The 12,456-nt window shown below is 45.9% G+C and overlaps 1 protein-coding gene across 1 annotated transcript in view; it reads right to left on the bottom strand.

Annotated features, from left to right (window-relative positions):
- Positions 1-775: 775 nt before the first annotated feature.
- LOC135810582 (sodium/hydrogen exchanger 9-like) overlaps positions 776-12,456 on the bottom strand; it is a 30,499-nt gene continuing 18,818 nt past the window's right edge. The window contains exons 7-15 of the mRNA XM_065324075.1: positions 7,489-7,630; positions 5,715-5,820; positions 5,051-5,139; positions 4,106-4,219; positions 3,282-3,393; positions 2,864-3,017; positions 2,465-2,519; positions 1,555-1,764; positions 776-883 (exon numbers count right to left, since the gene is read on the bottom strand). Of these exons, the coding sequence (XP_065180147.1) occupies positions 776-883; positions 1,555-1,764; positions 2,465-2,519; positions 2,864-3,017; positions 3,282-3,393; positions 4,106-4,219; positions 5,051-5,139; positions 5,715-5,820; positions 7,489-7,630 (1,090 nt within the window). The remainder of the gene's footprint in view (positions 884-1,554; positions 1,765-2,464; positions 2,520-2,863; positions 3,018-3,281; positions 3,394-4,105; positions 4,220-5,050; positions 5,140-5,714; positions 5,821-7,488; positions 7,631-12,456) is intronic.

The raw sequence follows: 12,456 nt of genomic DNA, 5'->3' as shown, positions 1-12,456 counted from the left end.
TCCAGACCAGTCAACCGATCATGTGTTGGGAGTGGACGTGTGCGAGTCGTCAACAGCTCCTCCTTTGCAGTACATTGGCAGAGGAGTACATGTACAATTATTAGTTATGGCAAGACCAATCTTGTAGGATGTCGGCAATTATGCTAGTGCCAGTGCAAAGCGACCTTCACCCCTCACACACATCCAGACATACACCATACACCGTTATTTTCTTCTAACAAAAGTGTCTGCACTGTCATTCCGATGATTGTTTTAAAAAAATGCTATAATTTTGGGCAACATAATTCAATATTATACATGATACGGGGAATATCCTAACAGATCGATGAAGTAGATACTGTACAAGCAATGAAATCATAATAAGCACTTCACAGGAAAATGTGGCGTCAAGAAAATATAATACGCACCATCGCAAATAACTGAAACACAAAGTTTCCGGGATTCTGCCAGCAAGAAAAATAGATATTGAGACTTGAGCAACATTTGTACTCGTTGGTGGCTCTCTACCGGTAGGTGCCTGTACTGCCAAATTTGAAGCGGTACAGCACAAAACTGAGGCACTGCATAATGCCAATGTGAGAATCCGTTGAACATGGCAATGGCAATAATCTGCTAAAGATGACAAGAACACAAATAGAACAACGTCGCATACTCTCAATAATACTCTAGCCAGCGAGCATGACAGAACTCTAAAAGTTAAAGGAAATAGCACTAACACAGAATAGTGCTCTCCACACGCAGAACGGCATCTAACACGACAATGCCTACTAAGCCTCTACATCTCCGCATTTCCTTCTGCAGCCCCATCATCTGCGTCGTTGAAGGCCAGCTCGGTCGGGCCGCTCACCAGATTTTCCTCACTCTCGCCGTGCCCAATCTGCCGCTGTAAGTAATCAACAACACCATGTACAACACACATCAACAGCAGCAGCAGCAGCAGCAGCAGCAGAAGAAGAAGCAGCAGCATCAGTGCCAGTTACGCGAGCAGCAATCTGTTATTGCTCTTTTCATTTTGAATTTTTGGTCTCCCTGCATTCATATCATCCTTGGTTGGTGCACTCAATGAGGCCCCTTTTAGTAGTAACAGCAGTAGCTTGAATTCATTTCATCATTGCTTTCTGCGTTCAATAAAACACCTTTTAGTAGTAGCAGCAGCAGCAGCAGAAGTAGCAGAAGCAGTGACATTAGTTTTAAAGGCACTATCATACAGACAGATCCCAAGCAAAATGCACACAGACACAACGAGAGGAAGTTGCTGCAGTCGAAGAGAGTGATCGATGCACAACTAGGTACAGAGCCAAATACAGTTCAATAGAATAGAAACAAGAAGCAATGTTGCTGTTACAGACGGCACACAGGGCTGTCGACAGCCCAGTAATGCGTGAAACTTTTGGTGACAGTAACAACACTTTTGTTTTCCATTCTGTTTAACTGTACACACACACACACACACACACACACACACACACACACACACACACACACACACACACACACACACAGAGCATACCGCACACTTCACTCCCACTAGATCAATGCACAAGAAGATCATACGTCTTTGGTCTGGATATCTGGACCAGTCAGAGCCTTGGCAAGCCAGCGAAGACTGGAGGGAAAGACGGTGGTGAGTGGTGGACCACGGCGAGTGAAGACAGGACGCACATACTTCCGGTCAGCGTTGGTCCATACACGCACAACACCGGTGGCTTGATACTGTGAGTAGCGCACGTTGACTATTCCGGTTTCTGCCGTTCCTTGGAACTCCTGGAAAAGTGGGGAGGATTAGCAGTTTGAAACATACTGTGTATACATGTATAGAGATGCACTTCCCCTGGGCAGTACACGTTAGAGAGAACTATTGCAACTGTTGGTATTTCGAAGTATTTTTGAAACACAGTGCAGCTTAGAATGTTCGTGGTGCATGTGACGAATGACATGCCCCTCTCTAAGGCCTTGGTTATCTGCCAATGTGACCATGATGCAAGCATGGTGTGAGCATGGTGTGAGCAGGGTGTGAGCATAAAGTGAGCAGCTACTGCCAGCTATACTACCACAAGTAGCCAAAAAACGAAACCAATATTAAAATGTAATATGTCATGTCTAAATATGATATGATTTTTTGTTTGTTTGATGGGATTTTATTTATAGTTAACCAGGTACGCAGGCAATCGGCCTTCGTGCCAAACCGTTAGGCCATTCCACCAAAAGAAGGATTGTGGCAGTGTGAACAGGGTTAGTCATGGCAGTCAACACCGTGCGATGCCGTGCGCACACATACACGCATACAAGCGCACACCCACACACCCACACACACACGCGCACGCACACACACATACACACACACACACACATACACATATACATGCACACACACATACACACACACACACACACACAGATGCGTGCACGCACATACCCACGCACACACACACACACACACACACACACACATCACTGGGTGTACCTCAGTATCCACTGTACTGCTGTCATCATCATCTGGGTTGCTCTTCACGCCAATGCTGGAGGAATGCAAGAGAGAAGAAGCAAATACTTATAGTCCTCTACTTTAGTAGCCAGTGACATTCCCGCCAAGGTGGTGTTTGGTTATTTCAGACTGCTAAGCTGCATTATTATTTACCCCTTCACTGTGACTGTGGACCTTGGATAGTGCATATAGCCTGTAGATGCCATGATAGTGGACTTGATTCCACTTTGAATTATAGACTTTTGCAGGTCATGTGCCACCAGAACACACACACACACACACACACACACACACACACGTCAGGTATAAAAATGTGTGTATCAGCGCTGTAAATAATATTACAAGCAGAAGAGGATGATGACAGTGCACAAAACTTACTCAATCTTGAGATACTGCAATCCTACTGTTGTAAGACCACCGTTGACAAGAACAGTCACAAACACAATGACCAGCGTCGTTGTCAGGAATAGCTGACGTACTTCAGACTCTGTGTTTCGCATGGCCAGAGCGAAAGCAATTGCTCCTCGCAGACCTAACCACAAGCATAATAATTATTATACAAAAAATCAAAATGCCGATATGCATACACGAAGGATCGTACCCTTACTTCAAAGTACAAACACACAACAGAAGCACATTTACACGCGCACATGTCTCTTGAGGGATCTCCTACATTGGGTGGCGCCACTGCTCCACCACTGAGAGTACTCTTCAATTGAGCATTGGTTGCTTTGGAGGAGCACACCCTTGCATATGCACACACCCATTTGATCGCCACATCTCAGTCAAGCCTTACCTGCAAACAATAACATCTTCTGGAATTTGACTGGAATCTTGTTCTTGCGACGGAGGTTGGCGATGAAAGTCATTGGAATGATGTTGAGAGCTCGTCCAGCGAGAATAGCCAGCTATTGGTCAGGGGTCAAGGTCATTGCTTTTTAAGTGATAGGGGCCTGAAAACAAACGTACTAAAAATGATCGAAACAGCGCTGTTTCCGCTGTATGGAGGAAACAGCCCTGTATGGAGGAACAGCGCTGTATGGAGGAAACAGCGCTGTATGGAGGAAATTTGTATTTGTCAGTATCTATGACTGGGAGTCGTGTTGCTGGTGTGATGCGGTTGGCCAGACAGCGCATGTGGTGGTGGAGGTGGAATTGCTTCACTGGGCCTGAAAACAGATGTACCATTGCTTCAAACACGTGGATAGACTGGCCGCCATCACCAATATGGTAGCCCGCGGGAAGATTGGCTGCAAAGCCACTGAACCAGGCCCAGTGTGCTGCTGGCACTTCAATGGTCACGGCCATCTTGGATGTTTACTCACTATACAAGTCTACATAACATGAGAACTTTGAGAAGTGCTTGGTGAGTGAAGCGAAACATTTCTACCAAACACAGACGCCGGTACACAAGAGAACAGTGATTACGCATGAATTGCCACCTTTGAAACCAACACATCACAATGAAATACATGACAATGAAAATAACCGCCTACAGCACTCATCTGTGTCTCAGTCCGGGGGGGGGGGGGGGGGGGTGCGACCTATAATCGGGGAAATACAGTATATATTACCGTGCCGCACAGTTACGCTTTATCCAAGTCGTGAACAGGAGGATACGAATGAAAAGACGATGAATCCCCAGTTCCATTGATGATAGCGGAACGTGAACAAGGCCAGACCCATGTAGATGAAGACAAAGTTCTCAGCAAGGAGATTGATAAGTTCAAAGAACTGCACAAGAAAACAAGAAGAGTACACACACGATTTCATAATGAATTGAACCAGTGCAGGTTAATTCCCTTAGCATGCATATCTCAGACCTGAACCAGCATATTCCTGGGCTGTCCCCTGAGTTTAGGTGGGGTCATTTTTTCGGGAGTGAAACCGGGGAAACCGGTCCTGGCTGTCGCAATATTCACTGTCATATGTGTACTTCAAAGTAGTTGTAATTTTTTCATCGTCATCTTTTGGAGCTAGCTGGTGCAGGAGCAAAGTGCTTATCACGGGCTACACACTTACACTTCGACGATTGTTGGTTCTCGATACTAGAGTCGATAGGATTCAACTCCATCACAAGTAAGCTAGTATCAGGCACTGTGCAACTCTAGAAGTCTAGAAGTAGCCTATGACAGGCCGGTTGGTCAGGTTATCACCAACTTTGTGGCTACCAACGCATGTGTACTGCTGAGGAGGGCAAGTGTACCCCGCCAATCATATTATACACAAACTGTATGAAAGACTAGGGTAAGACCGGACCGATTGAAAACTCCTTCCGGCGGTGCTGTATGAGCAATGAGGAAGTGCACTGGGACTGGTCCAGGGCAGACTGCTAGTAGCCTTTTCATTTGGGAAGATTTCATTGAACAAAGCTGCAGTAGTACCTCACATTGAATTCAGCTGGGCGGAAGAAGTTTCGACCAGGATAATGTGTAACGACAATGCATTTATATAGCAAATTGTACCGGGGGATGTACCCAGTGTCCTTGTTGTTCTGTTCTGTATAGCAAATTGTATAATGATTTTTCCCCGCGGGGCAAATGCATGCACCAAAGTTGTTCTTACGGTTCTGGTCGTCTTCTTGGATTCCTCTGACAGGTTGAAGTAGGTGTAGTGTGCCTGTGTGATACCGCAGAACAGTACCGCCACAATACCTGTGCACACACAACACATATACCAAGAACAGCAGGTCGCATTTTGATGATGAAATCCTGCTGCGACAATCTCACAGAAGAGCCGTCAAACAAACAGCAGTAGAAATGTTGACACGCAACAAAAAGGTAGATAGCGTCTATTATCATAACTGGACCAGCATGTGTATGCATGCATTGGCAGTCAGGGAGAGAAGGGGATACGATGTTACTCACACACACAAACACACACAAACACACACATACACACACACACACCCACGCACGCACGCACGCACACATACACACACACACACACACACGCACGCACACACACACACACACACACACACACACACACACACACACGCACACACACACACACACGCACACATACACACACACACACACCCACGCATGCACACACACACGCACACACAGACACACGCACGCACACACACACACACACACGCACACACACACACACACACACACACACACGCACACACACACACACACACACACACGTACACGCGCACACACACGCACACGCACACAGCACTATGCATGGCTTGCAATCGTTGCCCATGACCACTAACCTGTCATTCCGGCCGCTTCAGCTGCCAGAAATGATGCGTAGGACATCAGGCAAAAGAGCCCAGACTCCATCATTGGGTATTCGCGGATTTTACTCAGTTTGGTGAAGTGCAGTTGGAAGGTGAAGTTAAGGCACAAACACATATTTTGGTGGCATTCACCTTCGTACTATTTCCATCACTTGATGGTAAATACATGTAGGTATGCTAAAGGACCCTGGATAACATTAGACCCTAGCTCTACGCTGATCCTCTAACACGATTGCACCATCCGTGACTACAGGATATCAAACTAACCGTGACATGAGGAAACCAGAGTTTGTCCCGTGTTTTGGTTTAAAGGGGAAGTATACCCTAAAATCAAATTTTCACCAGTTGTAGTCTTCGGGGTGCTGAGTCCAATGGTCTTGGTCCGAGGAAGCTGCGACGCTCCCTTCCTACTTGAATCCCAATCGAACTCGCGCACTTCCACCGAAACTGGGTGACTGCGCCCTACTAGATGGGGATTTGTATGCAAAATGTCACTAAAAGCGCCATTTCGTTCTTATAAAAGCACGGATGACCGCGATTGGCCCATATGTTGTAGTCTTTTGGACGCTGAGTCGACTGGTTTTGGTCCGAAAAGGCTGCGATGCAGCGTTCCTCCTTTATTCCCAATCGAACATGGTTGAAGAAGCGGTCACGTGCTCCTGCGTACACCAGTCACCTGGTCACCGTGCCTGCAGGGTACAACTTACTAGCCTGTTTGACCTTTTTTGGGTGCAGTCCTGTCACTCGAGTTGAACCTTGGTGTGAAAGTTGTCGCCTGCTGGCGCGGTGACCAGGTGATTTGGGCAACCAGGACCACGTGACCGCTTCTTCAACCATGTTCGATTGGGAATAAAGGAGGAACGCTGCATCGCAGCCTTTTCGGACCAAAACCAGTCGACTCAGCGTCCAAAAGACTACAACATATGGGCCAATCGCGGTCATCCGTGCTTTTATAAGAACGAAATGGCGCTTTTAGTGACATTTTGCATACAAATCCCCATCTAGTAGGGCGCAGTCACCCAGTTTCGGTGGAAGTGCGCGAGTTCGATTGGGATTCAAGTAGGAAGGGAGCGTCGCAGCTTCCTCGGACCAAGACCATTGGACTCAGCACCCCGAAGACTACAACTGGTGAAAATTTGATTTTAGGGTATACTTCCCCTTTAAGTAGTGAACTCTCTCTCTCTCTCTCTCTCTCTCTCTCTCTCTCTCTCTCTCTCTCTCTCTCTCTCTCTCTCTCTCTCTCTCTCTCTCTCTCTCTCTCTCTCTCTCTCTCTCTCTCTCTCTCTCTCTATCTCTCTCTTCCTTGGCTGTGCTCACCCAACACCAACAAGAGAGCCAGATACCTACCGTATTTTCCGGAGTATAAGTCGCACTCCCCCCCCCCTTTTTTGCCACGAAATACAGACATCTACTATAGTTATCATCGTTAATTTGATGGTCAGAGTGTAAGCCGCACCCCCCCCCCCTTCTTTGGGGTGAATTTTGAGTGTTCAACGTGCGGATTATACTCCGGACAATACGGTAAAGAAGTTCTTGTAAATACAATGCAGTAGGGCACGATGCTGCATGGGATGACAACTACACCGGAGCTTAACTTGAATGGTAGAGCATCACTGGACAAAAGCAATGGTCCCAGGTTAATAGTTTGGTCCTGGTGGGGGCAGTCAATGTTTCTTTAGATTCTCCCACTCTAAACTCCCTCAAACTCATCAATGAACGATGGCATTGTTACTGAATGTGAGGATATCAAAGCGGTAATGAAACCCATGAGAACGCCGATCAGGAACGAGCCGACAAAGATACCGATGAACAGGCCGACCGACTTCAAGACGGCAACAAAATCAAATCCACTTGGATACTCGTTTGACGGCGAGTATGCACTTATGGACCTACAGCAGAGGGCACACATACACACCGACAAAGAGGAGCATTCAAGGATGATTATTATTAGTATTTGAAACTCGGGTATTGAGCCTTTTGTGCCTTTTGTGCCTTTGTGCCTAGTTGTTGCACTTTCTGACTGTATATAGTATCTAGTTACAGTGGTGGAGAGTTACTCTTAACTCGTTTCCATATGTCCTTTTCCTTTCTACTTTTATAATAGCTATAAAGAGAACAAATTCTGCTGTCATCGCCACACTACAACAAAGTCATGAAGGTTTACCAAAATCGATTTTCTTGTCACAATCATCAGTGGAAAGCCGTGACTGAAGAATAACCATGCCAAATCAATAATTTATATACATTCAATAATGTGTTACGAGAACAAAACAAAGTGCTAAAAATAGAATGAGGGAAGGTGAGACAATAGAAGTAAAGTGAGAGCTAAGTGCAACAGGGGTGAGGAACTAATTGCAACGCTAGAACTATGTAGTGAGACAAACAATCATGCTGTGCACCTACGAAAACAATCTTAACGCAACTACATGTTTCTTCTGCTTACAAAGATCAGGCTTATGCAAACGAATACAAACAGCCTCAAGTACTTTCAACTGACTAGCGTACCGTGCACGACAAAGAACAGAAAAACTAAAATCATCATACACCTGCAGACACTTAGGGTGAGACAACAGATGAAGAAAAACGGCAGACTTCTTACGATCACAATCACCATCCGATTCCTCGTCTCCACCAACCGCAACCTCGTCCCCCGTCTCATCTTCCAACTCATCCCCAGTGTCGTCCTCCGTGTCATTCTCCTCATCACCACCGATCGGTCCCAGGCTCGCTTCACGTTGCTGAACCTCTGTTCGTTGACTCCTCCTTTGATCTTGATGGTAATTTGTTACCATTGTTGTTGTTGTCATTGTTGTTGTTCCTGTTGTTGCTAAATCTTCTGTTCCCAGTGTCTTCGCCGGTGCTTGACATCCAGTACTGTAATAATTCATTGAATAATTAGCCGTTGATCGTCTAGGTCTTTGAATGTTGATCGTGTTGTTTTCTCTGTTGAATTCCGTTTCCTTCAGCCTTCTTTCTTCTTGTTCATGTTCAGTGCTTACCTCATCCATATTTGCCCGTTCCAGCGACACCACAGACTCAGCCCCAGCACTGCCGATGGCAGATGCAGGTGGCGGTTCTGGGGGAGGCAACGGCAACGATGGCGATGGGGGCATCACCATGATCACCTCGCCGCAGCGTCCACTTTGGTCTTGAGCTGGATGTTGTTGTGGTGTACTTTCTTGTGTTGTTATGGTGCATTGTGTTATAACGTTAGTGACAATGTGCACATTATCCATCTCCACGGCTCTCGATACGGGTAATGGAGGCACTATTGCCGTCGACGGCAATTGTGCTAACGATGGCTCTGATCGAGGGTTCTTAGGTGGCCTGCCGCGTTTGGGTCGCAGTGCCCGTGCCGAGCCAGTCAGCATGTGCAGTGGGACGTGCTGCTTGATACGTGCGTTCAGATGTTGAAGAGTCCTACCAACGTACCGACTACCGCATTGTCGGCACTCAAATTGGTATACCAATTTAGATGCGAGTTGGGTTGGTAGGACATCCTTCCTCACCGTGAACGCACGTACAGTTGTGAAAACCGGTACAAAATGTACCGCGTAGTACGTTTGTTGTACAATTTTGCGGACCACGCGCTCATGGATAATGAGAGGTTACCTTTCCAAGGGAGAGAAAGATACGTGGGACATTTGTCCGGGCCAAAACGTATTTCCTTTCTATGCAGCCTTTCGCTCATGAGCTCCTTCAAGAGATCGTCGGGATACCCGTTCTTTAGAAAAACTGACTTTAGGAATTCCAGTTCCTCAGCCAGTTTGGAAGAGGAGCAAATACGGTTTGCTCGATCCACCAAGTTACGCACTAAATTCACCTTGTATTGGTACGAACAATACGAGTCAAACATTATGTACTGGCCGGTGAATGTAGGCTTTCTGTACACAGATGTTACTGTACCCTGACTAGACTTTTCCACAAGGACGTCTAGAAAGGGAAGTTTGTTCGCTTGTTCGTGCTCACAAGTAAAGCGTATGGAAGGATGTAGGTCATTTAGAATACCAAGAAAGATTTGGCTATCTTCAAGAGAATCGAACCAGGTGAAGGAATCATCAACAAAACGAACGTACAATGCTGGCCACAACTGTTCTGCAATCAGTGACTCGCAGTAACCAACGAACACATTCGCTAATACTGGACCTAATGGGGAGCCCATGGCTACCCCATCAACCTGCCTATACATAATGTCACTGAAGGAAAACTCCACACCAGTCGTCACGAGCAACATCAGTTCCCGGAATGCCGTCTCCGATATCCACGGCGTATCAACTTCATCATTTCGGTACAACACATCTAGGCAAATATTGATAGTCTCTTCTAACGGAACGTTCGTGAATAGACTCACAACATCAAACGAGCACATATGCGCGGAGGCCGGAACTGGGTGGGAGCGAAGGACGTCAATGAATTCGAAGGTGTCTTTAACTGTATGTTTGCAATAGAACTTTTGCACGATGTCAAGCCAACCACACAGCCATTTAGAGATATTATATTGCGGTGATGCGACCATGGATAATATGGGGCGCAACGGACAGTTCGCTTTATGTATTTTTGGGAGCCCATAGAGACGTGGTCGGACGGAACCAATGGGCCGCATTTTGAAGAACTCTTCCTCCGATATCTGTTTACTTTCTTTAAGTCTCTTGAGAAAACTATTCAACTTTTTCTCTACCCGAACTGTGTTGTCATGAGTAGATACTGGACCGAGTTGGACAAACTTACTTGTGTCCTCAAGGATGACCGCCATTTTTGTATTGTACTTTTGTGTGCTAATAATAACTGTAGCTCGACCCTTGTCTGGTCTTGTGATTCTAATATCGTTGTTGTTCATTAGAACACGTCGAGCTTTAAGGTGTTCTCTGGATAATGAAAATGTGCTTCGGTCTGGAGGTTTTTCCGCGTGTTCTTCGGCGATGGCTCGAAGATTAGCCGTACAGATAGCACGCTGATTTTCAGACACTGGTGTAAAATTCTTCATGAGTTTTGTGTGGAACATTTCGAATTGTGTAAGGACCATTTCCTTTCTGTTGTTAGAAGGAGGAATACCAAACTCCGTACCCCGGCACAGCAATTCCTTTTGCACCGGAGATAGTTCAATGTTGGCAAGGTTAATAATCGTGTCCATGTTGGGCTTAAAGGAGCCATACAGCTTTGCACACAGCCATTTGATGTTTTTCTCGTACTTAGCGAGGAGTTTGACTTGCTGTTTGCTGTCATTCTCCGCCAGTAGTGTACTGAATCTGAGGTAGTCGTGATAGGAGAGGAACGAACGAGCCGAACTATACAGACGTTTAAATTGAGACCTAGCAGAACACAATGTGTCAGTAGAGCGCGCAATGTCGTCTTTGAGGAATACTCGTTCTATTGCTAATGAGTGATATGCACGGGCTTTGTGCACCCGCTTCTGGATGGAAGTAGGGCACACTCCATTTTCCTTACAGCGTTTCATGAAGATAATATTATGTGAAATGTTTTTAGCCACGTAGCGTTTGCGCAGAGCATCATTCAGGATTTCAACCTGATTCCTAGAGTATCTCCGTTTAAAATATGTAAATATTCGACGCGGAGACAACAATTTTATAATAGCTACAAAGAGAACAAATTCTGCTGTCATCGCCACACTACAACAAAGTCATGAAGGTTTACCAAAATCGATTTTCTTGTCACAATCATCAGTGGAAAGCCGTGACTGAAGAATAACCATGCCAAATCAATAATTTATATACATTCAATAATGTGTTACGAGAACAAAACAAAGTGCTAAAAATAGAATGAGGGAAGGTGAGACAATAGAAGTAAAGTGAGAGCTAAGTGCAACAGGGGTGAGGAACTAATTGCAACGCTAGAACTATGTAGTGAGACAAACAATCATGCTGTGCACCTACGAAAACAATCTTAACGCAACTACATGTTTCTTCTGCTTACAAAGATCAGGCTTATGCAAACGAATACAAACAGCCTCAAGTACTTTCAACTGACTAGCGTACCGTGCACGACAAAGAACAGAAAAACTAAAATCATCATACACCTGCAGACACTTAGGGTGAGACAACAGATGAAGAAAAACGGCAGACTTCTTACGATCACAATCACCATCCGATTCCTCGTCTCCACCAACCGCAACCTCGTCCCCCGTCTCATCTTCCAACTCATCCCCAGTGTCGTCCTCCGTGTCATTCTCCTCATCACCACCGATCGGTCCCGGGCCAGGCTCGCTTCACGTTGCTGAACCTCTGTTCGTTGACTCCTCCTTTGATCTTGATGGTAATTTGTTACCATTGTTGTTGTTGTCATTGTTGTTGTTCCTGTTGTTGCTAAATCTTCTGTTCCCAGTGTCTTCGCCGGTGCTTGACATCCAGTACTGTAATAATTCATTGAATAATTAGCCGTTGATCGTCTAGGTCTTTGAATGTTGATCGTGTTGTTTTCTCTGTTGAATTCCGTTTCCTTCAGCCTTCTTTCTTCTTGTTCATGTTCAGTGCTTACCTCATCCATATTTGCCCGTTCCAGCGACACCACAGACTCAGCCCCAGCACTGCCGATGGCAGATGCAGGTGGCGATTCTGGGGGAGGCAACGGCAACGATGGCGATGGGGGCATCACCATGATCACCTCGCCGCAGCGTCCACTTTGGTCTTGAGCTGAATGTTGTTGTGGTGTACTTTCTTGTGTTGTTATGGTGCATTGTGTTATAACGTTAGTGACAATG

This window comes from Sycon ciliatum, chromosome 2 (assembly GCF_964019385.1).
Source record: "Sycon ciliatum chromosome 2, ocSycCili1.1, whole genome shotgun sequence".
Classification (NCBI taxonomy): Eukaryota; Metazoa; Porifera; class Calcarea; order Leucosolenida; family Sycettidae; genus Sycon; species Sycon ciliatum.
The sequence above is the reverse complement of the archived record's forward strand: the minus strand, read 5'-3'. Positions and strand labels throughout refer to the sequence as shown.